This window comes from Drosophila busckii, chromosome 2R (genome assembly GCF_011750605.1).
Source record: "Drosophila busckii strain San Diego stock center, stock number 13000-0081.31 chromosome 2R, ASM1175060v1, whole genome shotgun sequence".
Lineage (NCBI taxonomy): Eukaryota > Metazoa > Arthropoda > Insecta > Diptera > Drosophilidae > Drosophila > Drosophila busckii.
This window is the reverse complement of record NC_046605.1, coordinates 1,539,117-1,553,910: the sequence shown is the minus strand read 5'-3', so window position 1 is coordinate 1,553,910 and position 14,794 is coordinate 1,539,117. Positions and strand designations below refer to the sequence as shown.

At 38.2% G+C, this 14,794-nt stretch overlaps 1 protein-coding gene across 2 annotated transcripts; it reads right to left on the bottom strand.

Moving 5' to 3' along the window:
* Positions 1 to 195: 195 nt before the first annotated feature.
* On the bottom strand, positions 196 to 9,258 carry LOC108597708 (neuropeptide-like 1). 2 transcript variants are annotated; one of them, XM_017984396.2, is made up of 5 exons: positions 8,947 to 9,258; positions 2,777 to 2,893; positions 2,089 to 2,719; positions 1,596 to 1,858; positions 196 to 573 (listed from the first exon to the last, which is right to left on the bottom strand). In XM_017984396.2, the coding sequence occupies exons 1-5, from the start codon at positions 9,016 to 9,018 to the stop codon at positions 241 to 243; spliced, it is 1,416 nt and encodes a 471-aa protein (XP_017839885.1). In that variant the 5' UTR covers positions 9,019 to 9,258; the 3' UTR covers positions 196 to 240. The 2 variants fall into 2 exon arrangements, with proteins under 2 accessions (XP_017839885.1, XP_017839886.1); XM_017984397.1 differs by lacking the exon at positions 1,596 to 1,858 and having other exon boundaries at positions 431 to 573; positions 8,947 to 9,233.
* Positions 9,259 to 14,794: the final 5,536 nt, after the last annotated feature.

Here is a 14,794-nt window from a genome sequence, read left to right as displayed (position 1 = left end):
GCACTGTGCTACGGCAAATGTGTGGCTGTTGCAATTGCATTGCGTAGACACAGGTGCTGCAGGTGTTTGTGTGACGGTGAGCACTACTCGTACATCGTACATCGTACATCGTACATCGAATTTGCAGTTATGTATAATTAAACTTTAACTTCTTTTTTGTTTTTGTTTTTGTATAACTTTGTATATCGTATATATATATATTTATTTATTTATATTTATTGTAGTTTCGTATTGTCTCGTTTAGTTGTCAAAATTGTCCATGGACTCACTGTTGCGTCGATTTATGCCACGTTGCAGTGCTGTAATGCGCGGATGTGTGCCCCAGTTATGAAAGGGCGTGTAGATGGTACGCGGCTTGGCCGCTCTGCCGCCGCCGCCGCTTGGCAACTGATTGCTGTTGATGCTGCGCAATTGTGTCAAGCGAGCCGCCTCGGGGTCTGGAAAGATTTTGGACAGACTACCGCGCATGCCAGCACCGCTCCAGTTGATCATCGGTCGATTGGGTAGGAAACAGCGTTTACAAACGGCTGCGGTTGGTTGACGCAGTCGCTCGTGTTGGGGGAAGTACCCGACCTGCAGTTGCCACACACACTTAGATTAGTTACTTGCTGTTAAAAATAATTATCAACAAATATACAACTAGAGGCGACAGACAGATTGCTTGGCTACATGGCTGCAATGTTGCATGCAACTAATGCGCTGCAAGTCCTACACAAACATTCGTTATATAAATTAAAAGCTAACATGCCAATGAGTTAAAACTTTTTGGGTATTAAAATAAAACATGCCAATGTGCTAAAGCAAACAACACACACATAACAATAAAATAATTAAATTGCAATTTAACAATTATCATACACGTGTTTAAAACAATGACAGCTTATAGTAAACTATAGAAAAGTAAGCTGCATTTATTACGAACTCAGCCGCATTGCGCTTGAAAGGCTGCTAAGCTGTTTAGTCAAATGCAAACTGCAGCCGCAAAGTATGCAACAAAACTTCGCTCACTTGTGCACTGCTTAACAATTGCAGCTGCTGAATTTTACTTTGCCTCAAGTGTTAAATAAATAGCAAAGCAGCTGTGAACTTTTGGGCATTTAAAACTTTCTGCAGCAAACTCAATTCCAATAAAGCACCGGAAATAAGGCGATAATACTGTGAGTAAAAGAAATATATATTTGGCAAACGGAAAATTGAATTTCCGCTGACGACAAATGCTGACAAACAGTTTAACGTTGATGAGCAGGAATTGTGTGTTGTGTTGTGAGCATTGATTGCATTGTTATGCGTTCTAAATATATTACACAAATATCAAGTATACGTAACGCATGCTACATTTATGTATGAAGAAGAGCAAGAGAAAGTACGAGATACACGCTTGTATATAATTACATTTGTTTAGACGCAGCTTGCTGTGTATATTTCTATATTTTTTTTGGTATACAGGCAGGCTACAACTCGAGCTTGTAAACTTAAGAGCCGCATTCAAATCAAATTAATGAACTTATAAAAGGTAATTTACGCCAGAGAAATGAACAACAACAGAAATTATAAAATTATGCATTAAACATTGAACCATCGCCATTTACTCATACAAATTGCCTGGCACGTCCCGAGCGACTAAAACGCCCACCGGCGCCGCCGCGATAGCCGCCGCCATCACCATTGACAGTGGGGCTGCGCAAATAACGGTAGCTGGGCAGAAAGCCAGAGCGATAAACAGCGCCGATATGACGCTTCTGTGGTGCATCCATTTCCATATCCTCCGTTTGGGCTTCAGCGTCTGCTTCGGCTTGAGCCTCAGCATTTGCCTCATAGCCATGCTCAATGCCAAATAATTCGGGATCCTTGCTTGTGTCTTTTAATTTCATATTGTGCATAGTAATGTACATAGTAGGGTATATATAATATTTATATTTACAAAAGTGTGCATAAGTTATGTTGCTGCTAACTAGTTCAAGTGCCGGTGCAGAGTGCAGAGACCAACGTTGGCAACAAATTGCTTGCAAACTTCAAAATGAACTGCGGCCAGCCGCAGTTTGCATAACTTGGCAGTTCTTGGAACTGCTAAGTTGGCAAGTAACTCACCTAGAAAACGTTTCTCGGCGCGGCGATAGTCATTCCAGTCGAGATCAGCATAGCCAGCATAGCTTGGATACCACCAATAGTTCTGCATGGGCTCAGCATATTCGGGAGCAGCAGCTGCATACAACATTTCCTCATCCTCGCGCTTCTGCTGCGCTGCACCATGCACTGGGGAGGACTTCAGAGCGCCCAAGTTGCGCTTCTCGGCGGCATTGCGTTGATTCTGATGTTGCTGCGAGTTGTAACGCGCGACGGCGGCCACATTGCGCTTGGGCTGCTCGCGATGACTGGTGGGTGCGCTTTGCAGGCGCGCCAAGGTGGCCAAATTACGTTTGCCGAAGCTCATCAAGCCGCCACCACGTGCCAGTGCGCCTATGTAACGCTTTTGCTCGCTGGGCTCGCCGGAGCTGCTGTCGGAGCCCATGCCAGGATCTACAGTGGGCAGCTGCCCGTTCTTGGCCAGCGTGGCCAAACTGCGCTTGGGCGCATTGAGCAGCCCCTGCGCAGCCAGCGCTGCCACCGAACGCTTGTCCTCGTCTATATAGTCCGCATACTCGCCCAGCGGCTGCTCCTCGCCCACAGCCAGCTGACGCTCCTGCAGCAAGTTCTTCAGCTGATTACGCAAAGCCGAGGCCTAAGGACACATTTAAATTTATACAAAGCGCCACATTTGCGCGTGGGCTAAACTTACGTGCAGCTGATACTCGGGGCTGGGATTCATCAGCTGATTTATGAGCGACTCCACTTCGCAGGGGGTGAGCTCCGCCTCTGCGCTGGCATTGACAACAAAAGCGCGTGGCTGCCAAGCCTGTGGAAATCAAGTGGCAAACAAGATATTTGAATTAAGACACGCGCCTAAGTGGGGCAATTACTTATGCTTAATTGGCGCCGCTCAATTTATTGCCACAAACTGTTGCATGCTGCGTGCGTCATTTGCAAGCATTTTATTTTTAACTTTATACAACACACACACACACACACACACACACACATGCTGCGCTGGCTTATGCAATGCGCCAACAATGAGAAACTAAATTTAGTTAAGCAACAGGCAACAGCAACAGCAGCTGTGACAACAAAACAATGCGGAGCAGCAAAAGAAAAATAACGCTTAAGTCTAAGCTCTATACATAACATTTAGTCTTTAATGTGCACAGCTACACATGCACATGTGTGTGCGTGTGTGTGTGAAAGTCTCATAGACAATACTTCCGCTGTTAATAACTCAGGCAAAAGGCACAAGGCACAGGATGTGCTTGCCAGCGGGCACAAAGCGCACAGTGGCAACGATTTTGTTACGCGCCTATAAAACTGAGTATAAGTAACTACTAGGCATAGATTAAAGCAGCAGCTTGCTAAAGATTAGAGCATTTGCTGGTTTGGTTTAGGCTGTATAAGCAAAACTTAGCGTAAGGCTTGAATTTAATATTCATGGACACCAATTTTATCTTTATACTATATGCAAAATATAAATTTAAATATATGTATGAGATGCTAAGATTATTTAAAAGCAGCCTAGAAAAATGTATCTAAATTTTATATTCCAACTGTATTTATTTATTTATTTACAAGCTTAATTATTATAAAAATTAATGTAATAACTAAAAGTGGTGAGTGCTAGCCATCGACTGTTATTATAGTATTATTTTAGTGTTAGTATTACTATAGTATTATAGTATAGTTTAGTATAATTTAGTAAAATATAATTAGGTAAACTTGCCACATAGGTAATAGCAAACTAATTAAACAGCAAAATACATATCTGAATAAATTGGAATTTTATAATTGTATAAAAAAAGGAGTTCTTAAATACTTCTTAATTTACAGAAACCTTGAGCCCACCTATCGCTGCTCCCACTATCACTTGAAGCTTAACAGCGCAGCGAACTGTGATCATAGCCAGCTTAAAGCACAATTTGTGCCACTGTGCAACGCTGTTGGGAAGTTCAAGTCGTAAATCTCAAACAGAAATTGACAACTACATACTTATGTGCACTCACGCGTAGCTTGTGTGTGTGTCTCTCTGTCTGTGTGAGTTTAGTATGTGTGAATGTTTTTTCTGAGCCTTTGGCTTGCGTGCCTGTTGTGCTTGTTATTGAGTCAACAGCTTGTATGGCAAATGTGGCAGCTTATTAGCACTCAACATCACGCCTCTAAGCTATTTGGCCACCACACAGCTTATGAAATTTGCTGTACATAAAATCAATAAGCATACATTTAAATTTGATTGCATTTGCCAATTGCTGCTGCATATTAATTTCCGCTTGTCAATTGTACAAACAAATAGCAGCAACGTTAAATCATTTCAACATTCGCTTCTGTTTTGCATTTTGCGCTTGCATGCAAATATTTGCGCAGCTATAAATTGTAACACGCAGCGTATCATAAATCGTTTGATGACAATGCTAAAACTTTTTATTGCGCTGCTTCTTGTGTTTACTTATTCATGTGTACAGCTCAGATTGTCAGCCAGCCATTGTTTTACAATATAAGAAACATGGCCCAACTTGTCTAACAGAAGTTTCTTATATGCGCGCTGAAAAGTATGCGGCAAATATTTTTCTACAGAATTCGAAACACTGAAAAAATTCCAAGCTGAGGCAGCAGCTTAGTAAACAAAAGCGAAACATGCAAGCAGCATTGGGCGTTGCTCTTGTGTGTGTGTGTGTATGTATATGTGTGTGTGTGTATGTCTGTATATATGTGTGTGTGTATTTTTTAGTGAAATTCCTGTCGCACCAAATGAAGCGCAAAGCTTCACAAACAATTTACGCTGCGCTGAAATTTGAAAATTCGCTTGATCAAGTGCTAAAGATAGAGCAGCGAGTGTGGCTTTGATATTTAATAGCAATAAATAATTGCACACTTGCTTGTTATGAAAGTATGAAAACTTTAAGCAGCTCGCTTAGCCTTTAAGCTCAGCTTTGCAATTAAAATGAATTATTGGCGCTGATTGTATTTCAATTTGTAATTAAAATTTTCGCCGTAAACTGTCAAAGTCAGTGTCGTATGCCTTAATCGCAATAAAAAAATTCAATTAATTGTCAATGAAATGAAAAGGAAAATGTGCGTTAAACACAAAACTCAATTAAAATGAATGTCAAGCGCAGTAGTTGGCAACGTTGAAATAAATGCAAACTGATGCTTTAGCTAATTGGGCGTAAAATTATTCAGCGAGCTCTTTACAACTTAACTAGCTGCCACACTCGCAGCCAGTTGACCAGCTTATCGTTCGTGGGCAGCAGCAGCAGCCGCAGCCTGTTGAGCGGTTTAAGCAAATTTGATTACCACAAGGCACAGGCACAAGCGCGTCCTTTGGCCATTTGCTACGTGTGCTCGGGCATTGCTTGTTGTTTCTACTTTGCGTGTAATTTAATGACGCAATTTGGCGCATTGCTTTTGGCTTAAATAAATATTTTGTGTGCGCCAGTCCTGAGCACCTAAGTGTTTTGACCTTGAAGGCGGAGGCTGCTGCTGCTGCTGCTTTATTGCTTTTCTTTTAGTTTGCTTTGACGAGCTTATGCATGAAATAAAAAAAAAGGTTCGAGCATTTTGTTCATTAGAATTTCACTTTGTAAAAATATAATTCTTTTAGGGTTAATAATACCAGGAATTGTTCAATGTGCTTTGTTACATTCTTTATGAAATTATTGCAGCAAAAGCAATTACAAAGCTTGAAGCTAGCAAACTGCTGCTGTCCATTAGGCAATTGTCAGGACACTGGATGGGCCCATCACATGCGTTGTAATTACCACAGCATAGCGCAGCCCACGCTGCCATTTGGTGACGCATGCATAAAATCAAATGGCCACACAGTTTAATGCTGTCACATGTGTGTGTGTGTGTGTGTGTGGGCTGTAGCCAAGTGGAAAGTCAACAGCAAACTGCTGTGGTAATAAGTGAAACTTCCACATGAGCTGATTGATGGCCTCAGGCCATGATACGCTCTTCAAAGCACAAAGCTGTGCACACTTTAAATGCTCCAAGGCTCAGCAATAAAGTTTTATAGTCGCTCTGCAAATTGATTTAGTTGTGTGTCAATACTTCAATATGCCTGGCCCGAGAACTCAACAAATCAATTACCCGCCACCAACAAGTGAATTTAAATAACAATGCATGAAGCCAAAAGTTGAAGACAGCTTTGGGTCTTCACTTGAAATACAAATTATGGCAGCAAAGCAACAAAGAAATTCAAGTGAAATTTTTGGCACTGAGTCTGTCGTATTGCCATTAACACTTGTATTAGTTGGCTTAGTTTATTCACAGCCACAATTATAATGTTAAATATTAAATTAACTGGCAAGGTTAAAAAGCTTAAGCAAATGGCTTTATGTGTGATTAATTTACTTAAATATATGCATAATCATTGCATAATTCTACTCAAACTCATTAAATTTGACTTTGCTGATATTTATTTTAGCAGCTTTAGCATCGCTCTGACGCATACACACACAGGCATAACAAAAGCTAACGGTAACCATAAATGCCACAAGTCATAAAAAGCAACAAATGTGTGTGTGTATGCTAAATAGACATGACAACCAGCCCCCCAACAACCCCCATTATGCTGCTGCTCAACATTGTTGTGCATTGTAAAATATGTTGGCATATTTTTCTTATATTTTTCGGTTTGGCATTGAAGTCGAGTGTTTTTTAATAGAACAAAAACTTAATGCACGTATGATGCGCATGTGAAAAATATGACGCATTATTGAAAAGCCTGTCAACATGTTTATCTTGTTGCATAAACAGGCAGCTGTGGCACACACACTCAAAGGCAAGTGCAGCTGTAAGCTTAAAGTAATCCACAAATATCTATAGACAGCGCAATCGAATATTTGCTTAAGGGCATTGTGGCCTATTGGGAATTGCTTTGGGCTAAGCAAATATTAGTATGCCTAATTAAAAGCAAACTTGGTAGCTTCTTAATGTCAAATAGCTGTATAAACGAAACTTTGCACACAATTGTCTGCTTAAAGTTTTTTTAAAGTCTGCAGAAATAACAAGCAGCTCAACAAGGTGTAAATTTACTGCAAATTGTTGTCTTTAGCATTTACAGTGCGTAATTTATGTGCCCAAAGCTACATTTTATGCATGTGTGTGTGTGTGTGTTGATTATTTGTTTGCGCAGCATAATGAATTTTTTTTTGTATGGGCTTTGGCAATTTACATTTCATTTATTTTGCGGTTTTTATTGCTGATTATTTCAATTGAATTTGTACGCTGCGTATGCGCAATTTAATGCAGCAAACAATGCGTATCGATCTGTTAATTAATTTGGCATTTGGCTGACGCACATAACTATACATTTCATGTTGTGTGTGTGTGTGTGTATTGTAACCAATCAGCTTGCATATCGCTGACTTCAATAGAATTCTGCACATGTCAGGCTTACCCACCACCCCCCGCCTGGCCATGACGCTCGCGCAGCTTGGCTTGTCTGTATTCGAGAGTTGCAGCATATATCTCTATATGTGTGTATTGCTTTTGTTGCTGCAATAAGTTTAATAAACGTCAGTGAGTTGTCAGCCACAGTCAACAGTTGCAACTGACAATCGCATTGATTGCGAAAGGCTTGTGCAACTTTAATTATATTTTCGCAAGCACTGAAGCGATATTAAATAGCTATAGATACAACTTGACGTCAATAAACTGAGCAGGCTTAGCTTTAGTTCAGCTGGATACAGCATGTGAAGCAGCTAAGCTTGCTGAGTTTTATATAGAAGAAATGTTTTAGTTTAAGTCTTAAGCTGGCAATGTTAAGTTTACGCCTGTTTGGCATAGATACTAGACAAAATTAATTGTGCTGCTTTCACTGATTTCTACTTTAAATTGTAGCTGTAACTTTAAGCAGCACTTGGGGCTTTGCTTTTGCTTTTACTCTTTAGTCAGGCTAAGCTGTCCGCAAACAGTTTAGCACATAATTTTACTCTTTGCGTGCAGCCAGGCGCAATGAAATCTAATTTACTTTTAGCTCAGCGCTATACACATTGCTGTGCAACGTGGCGTATGCTTTATAAAATTACAAAAGAAGGAATTCTTTTTAATTAAGCGCAGTGCAAGCAGCTGCTGCTGTCAAAAAATACACAAACTAAAATGATGTACGGGCTGCTCTAGAGTTTGCTGCTGACAAATGTCAAGCAAATGTCAGCAGAGCTGCCACATAAATTGTTGAGCTCTAAGCACAAAAATATAAAAATGTAAAATAATATATGAAACATAAATTACACTGGCACGTGTCGCTTGAGGGCAACACTGACCTGCGACTGGGACTGGGACTCTGCGGTCGCCAAGGCAATTGTTGTTGCGCAAGAAAGGGGCGAGCTGCATTTACTTGTTTCAACATAAATTACAAGCCACAGCACAGGGCGTTGCAACACCCACGCAGAGCAACTGCAACTGAAATATGGTTAACTAACTTGTGTAGAATTTGCACTTAAGCAAACTTTTCTCATCAATTGTGCATAAATGAAAATCTTAAACATACATTTATCAACTTCATAAAGCGCTGTCAGTTCTACTTATGTATCTATGTCTATCTTTAGATAAGCCGCAAATCTTTGTGCGCTGCTTGTAAAACTTGTTACTGTAGCTTAGGCAAGAAATTGAAAATCTGCAGTGTTTGACACAAATCCATTTAAATAAAAATTTTAATGCGCTAAGCAAAGAATGTGAAGTGTAATAAAGAAAACGAAAATAAGAAGCGCAAGGCAATTTCGCTGAAAAATTTACGCCACGTCGCACAAGCATATCCCTCACACACACACACACACACACACAGCTCGTAAAAACCGAAATTAGAAAAGGCTCGAGCTTAAGCTGACGAAATTTTGAAATTAAATATAATTCTACGCTACTTACGGCATTCAACAGCATCGAGAGCAACAGCAGCAGCCATTTGCTATGTTGTGCGGTCTTCTGCATGGCCTGCATAATGCTTTGGGCAGCTGCAATTGTCTTTTGTTACACACACACACTCACGCAAACAATTAATAAATTGCAAAAGTTCCAACACTTGCACTTTTCGAATGAAACTCAATTTTTTTGTGTAACAAACAGCTTTTGTTTGGCTGTACAATTGTCCTGTGTGTGAGCTGAGCACTCCACACGTTTGCTAACAAGTCTTTCGTTGCACTGTGCCACAAGCACAGGATACGCCGCCATTTATACGAACGAGGCAGCGGATAAATTGTTCAGCAGCACGCTCGGGTTGCACGCACTCGGCTTTTTCTCTTGGGATAAAAAACGTTTCGGTCTCAGTAGCAGCAGCAGCAGCAGCAACTGTTGCTAGTTGCGTGCGGCATACTTTTAGGCGCTCCGGTTTCTCAATGACGTCATAGCAGCCTAAATGCAAAGCTCTTGCCACATGTATTGAGGCCAGTCATGCAGCACAGTGGTGCAAAAACATTTAAAAAAGTGCAAAAAATATTTGTTAAGCAGTTACATTGAGTTAACAAAGCAAATAAATTGTTTATTTATATATTTTTTAGTACAATACTTATGCTTTGACACACTGTGCGCCGCGCTCTTTGCACACAACTTAAGAGCATAGTATTTCAATTCTCTAGCGTGCCTCTCAGCCATATGCTCTGCTGCCATTAGGGCACTTGCGCAGCGCTCGTCGCTCAATTAAAAGCGAAACTTGAGTAGCTCATACGCCGCGTGTTACACACACAGAATCCATGCAGCAGCAACAATCCCAATGCCATAAACTTGCTAAACTTTTGACAAACTTAAGCGTATTATTCAATTATATTTTCTTGACTATCAAATAAAAAGAGTCAAGTTGTGTGTTTTATTTTAAATTGCATGCATTTTAAATTTGTGTATATTTTTCAATTAAATTAAATTCAGCTGCTACTTGCACTTTTATTTTTTAAGGCTCTACACTGCTGTCAGCTCAAATTGCATTTGTCATAAATAAGCGCAACACATGAGCGCACTTTAAGCCAAAAAGGCAACGAAATGTCAACGCAGTTCACAAAAAAAGTGAAATTATTAAGCATAACAGCCGCATAAATTGTGCACTACACACTCTCTCGCTCTCTCTCAACAGCTTGTCGTCTCGTCACGCCTGAATGCAACCAACAGATTGCACGCCGATATACGCCTATGCATATGTATTATAGCCCGGCCGGGTTAACACACGTTAACCGCGTCAGTGTCGATGAATTTTTGTTCTAAAGGGTTGGCATTTGTTTCAGCGAAGCGAAGCATAAAATTTGGTTAGTGCAATGCCAACCGAGCAGAGCGACAGGTCGGCGTTGGTTTTACCTCATCCTTGCCTATCGAGCATAAAGTCAGCCTCAACTGAGCGCATAATTTATGCAGATTACATGCAACGATAAATTCCGCCTAAGTGTTTTTAACTTTATTGCAAAGAATGTAAGCAAATGCATAGACAAATAAAATCGTTCCCTACTGTTAGTTAATAAATTAGAAGCGTTTAAACATTTGCAATTTCATTGATTCGCATGCTTATAATTTGCAAAATTTTATTGTTTTAAATTTCAAATAAATAAATCCATACTACCCACGAGATACAACGGCTTACTGACTTTGCAGCTTTTACAAATATTAGTAAAATATCACTTTACTGAGAAGTAACCAAAGCTTTCACAAATAAAAAACATTCGCTATTTTAAATGTAACTTTTTTTATTCGGTAACCTTTATTTGCTGTTGCATAACACAACCTTTGGTTGTTGATGTATAACACAACGTTTTGAAGTTTATGTAACAAAAGAGTAACAGACTTGCAACATTTAAACTTTGTGTTGCACATTGTGTTGCACATTGTGTTGTACATCAATAACTAAAGGCTATGTTGCACTTTAACATCAATTGGTGCTTTTCACATCAAAAATTAAAGGTTGTTTGTTTGTACATCAGCAACCAAAAGTTGTCTGTTTTGTACAGCAGCAACCAATGGCTGTGCTTTGTACATCAACAACCAATGGTTGTGTTACACGTTGGCAAAGTTATGGCACGAAAGCCAAGATCGAATTAAAGCAATAACTATATTCAAGTTGAATTTAACAGTTCAAATTGAATTGGGTATAACTGAAAGCTTGATGAGAGGCGTTGGAAGTTGGTGTAGAGACAAGGTAAGTTAGGTAAGTATTTTCTCATTGGCAAACAGCAGTGAACGACGATCTAAACTGGAGGAACAAATAGAGTTACATCAATAACAAAAGGTTGTTACATCAATACCAAACGGTTGCATTGTTCAAACTTTGAGAGCTTGTAGCTCAGCGAAATGTTGTCCCATGTTAGAGTTTTATGCCTCGTTTGACTCGTTAGATCCATATAAAGAAAACAGCATTCAAATTTAGAAGTTGTGGGATTTTCGATATTTTGGCAAAAAACGTGATGAACCCCTGTAAATTTTTGCCAAAATTGATGCCGTCTTCATTTCTTATCACTTTCTAAATTTGAGAAGCTATATCTCAGCCAAAAAAAATCGGACAGAAGAGTGGTTTAGCTTAATTTAATCATGAGATTGTATATAAAGATATGTTGTTAAGTTTGATCAATAAAAAAATTGTTTTGACAAAGTTATGGCAATAAATCCAATGCCAAAGAGCTCCTTTTTGCTTAATTTCAAACTTTGCGAGGCTATAACTCAGCCAAAAAAAATCCGATCCAATTGTTCTATACGTCCTTATATTTGCGTGGAAAGCACAATTAAAATGAGCTGAAATATGTGTGATACAAAAATTATTTGGCAAAGTTATGAACAAAATAGTTAACAAACACAAGACAAATTTTCGTGAAATATCGCACTTTGATTAGCCGTAATTCAGCGAAATTACATCCGATTGCGGAGTTTCATGCCTTGTTAGACTCGTGAGATGCAGAAGAATAAAACCGCATTCAAACTTGGAAAGTCTACGATTTTCGATATTTTGGCAAAAATCGTACCCCTGTAAATTTTTGCCAAAAATGATGCCGTCTTCATTTCTTATCACTTTCTAAATTTGAGAAGCTATATCTCAGCCAAAAAAAATCGGACAGAAGAGTGGTTTAGCTTAATTTAATCATGAGATTGTATATAAACATATGTGTTAAGTGTTGATCAATAAAAAAAAATTGGTTTTGACAAAGTATGAAATAAATCCAATAGCCAAAGAAGCTTACTTTTTGCTTATTTCAAAACAACTTTGGCGAAGCTCTACTAATCAGCTAAAAAAAATCGATGCCAATTGGTTCGATACTCCTTATGTTGCGTGGAAAGCACAAGTAAAATGAGCTGAAATAAGTGTGATACAAAAATTTTTTTGCAAGTTATGAACAAAATAGTTTAACAAAAAAGACAAATTTCGTGAATATCGCACTTGATTTAGCGTAAATCAGCGAAATTACATCCGATTGCGGAGTTCAGGCCTTGTTAGACTCGTGAGATGCCTATTAGAATAAAACTGCATTCAAACTTGGAAGGTCTACGACTTTCGATATTTGGCAAAAAAACGTGAATGTAACCCCTGGAAATTTTTGCCAAAAATGATGCCGTCTCATTTCCTATCACTTTCTAACTTTGAGAAGCTAATATCTCAGCCAAAAAAAAAATCGGACAGAAGAGTGGTTTAGCTTAATTTTACGCATGAGATACTAAATAAACAAATGTTGTTATGTTCGATAAATAAAAAATTGTTTTTGAAATAGTTATGGCAAGAAAGCCAATGCTGAAGAGTAACTTTGTTTCATACATCAACAATCAATAACAAAAGCTATAACTCAGCTAAAAAAAAATCCGATGCAAATGCTTTACACATCTATATGTTGGCGTGGAAAGCACAATTAAATGAGTATAAGCTTGTATGACATAAAAATTATTGGCGAAGTTATGAACAAAATAGTAAAAAAACAAGACCAAGCTTCCGATTTTAAAGTTTCATGCCTAAAATTCAAATTGTTTTCAGCATCAAAACAAGCATGAAGCAGTAAACCGTTTAAGAATAGGATGATTTTGTAAGTAGATATGGCTTAAAAAACAAATGATGGCAGACTTGTGTTTTGTTCATTTTAAAGCTGGTAACTTCTGAAATAAAGTTTTATTTCAGACTTTGTTGAGCTCTATCTCAACAAGGTATTTATAAAACTGAAAGCAATCACAATTTAAAAAGAACTAAATTCATTTTGAATGTAAACATTCAATTTGAATTGGGTAAAACTTGCGGCTTTAGCAAAGGTAAGTACGGTTGCAACAGGTAAGTAAGGTAAGTAATGCTTGTTATTGTTGTTGTTGTTGTTGTTGTATGTATCCAGACACCTCCTGTCCGTGAAGAGCGTGCTTTCTAAGAAAAGGGGAACAATCGAGCGCATACGCAATCAACAAACGCTATTGAGAACAAACCTTCCTAAAGAATTCATTTCCTCTCTCTACAAATAATAAACACATATTTAGTTTGTTTTTGTTTAGTATTTTATTAAAATCAATATATGTATACAATACAATACAAATGTACAAGTAATGTATAATAATAATAATGTAACTAACATAATAGTAACTATTTGGCAGTAAACAAAATGCTTAATAATAGTAATTAATTGTATTATGTACAACAATAACGTAATTGTAATATTATCGACTGACAAACCTAAGAGGAGCTTTAATATTTTGTATGTAATTAGAATAATAACAAAATATTAAATAGTAAGTTGAACAATTGTTTGTTGCCTTAAAATAACTTTGTACAACTTTGATTAGTAATCAATAAATACAGATAACTAAAGTTAAAGTTGCTTCAGGAATCCGTTACGGAGCAGCAATGAAGCTATCATTGTTGTCGACTGATGATGATAACTAATGATTAGTCCAGAGGATGTGGACTGCAAACTGTTGAATGTGAAGCGGTGACGTCCATTGCATTGTCCATTGTTAGCACTTCCACTACATAGTGAAGAGAAGCTGGAGAGGCCGCCACAGCTATTGCCCATGATGTTGTACTCATGCAGCGCAAACAGACGCCTGTAAATAAAATACAACAATTTTAAAATGTTTTTTTAATAAAGAATAAAGATGTAGATGCAGATTTATAGTTTGCTATTTGACTTAATTCTCTATCTAGAGATAGGCCATGGCATGGGTGTCATTTGCTTGACTAGCTCCAGGCCTGCACATTGTGGACTGCCTGCAGCTCATTGCTATTAAGTAGCTTTGGTATATATGATATATTCAGCAAACGTTATGCAAACAAATGATAATAGACGAACGCCGCTCTCAACTAGAGGAACAAATAGAGTTACATCAATAACAAAAGGTTGTTACCTCAATTACAAGCGCTTGCGTTCTGCAAACTTTGACAGGCTCTAAGTCAGCGAAAAAAATTCTGATTGAAGTGATTTATACCATTAATTGTAGGAATGGCAAACACAAATGAATATAGGTGTAAAAAATGTATGATTAAAAAAATTATTTCGACGAAGTTATGAACAAAAGTAGTAAGCAAACAAAGCCAAATTTCTGTGAAATATCAAGTTCTTTGATAAGGCCTCTAATTCAGCGAAATGGCATCCGATTTTGCAGAGTTTCATGCCATCTGTTAGACTCGTGAGATGCATAAGAATAAAACTGCATTTAAATTTGGAAGTTTTAAAATTTTCGATATTTTGGCAAAAAACGTGATGTTACCCCTTTGAATTTTTGCAAAAATGATGCCGTCTTCATTTGTTATCACTTTCTAACTTTGAGAAGCTATATCTCAGCC

Coding starts and splice junctions, on each gene's coding strand:
- LOC108597708 (XM_017984396.2), bottom strand. CDS start 9,018: ATGCAGGCCATGCAGAAGACCGCACAACATAGCAAATGGCTGCTGCTG. Junction 2,894..8,946: donor TCTCGATGCTGTTGAATGCC/GTAAGTAGCGTA, acceptor TGATTTCCACAG/GCTTGGCAGCCACGCGCTTT. Junction 1,859..2,088: donor CGCCGAGAAACGTTTTCTAG/GTGAGTTACTTG, acceptor TGAAATTAAAAG/ACACAAGCAAGGATCCCGAA.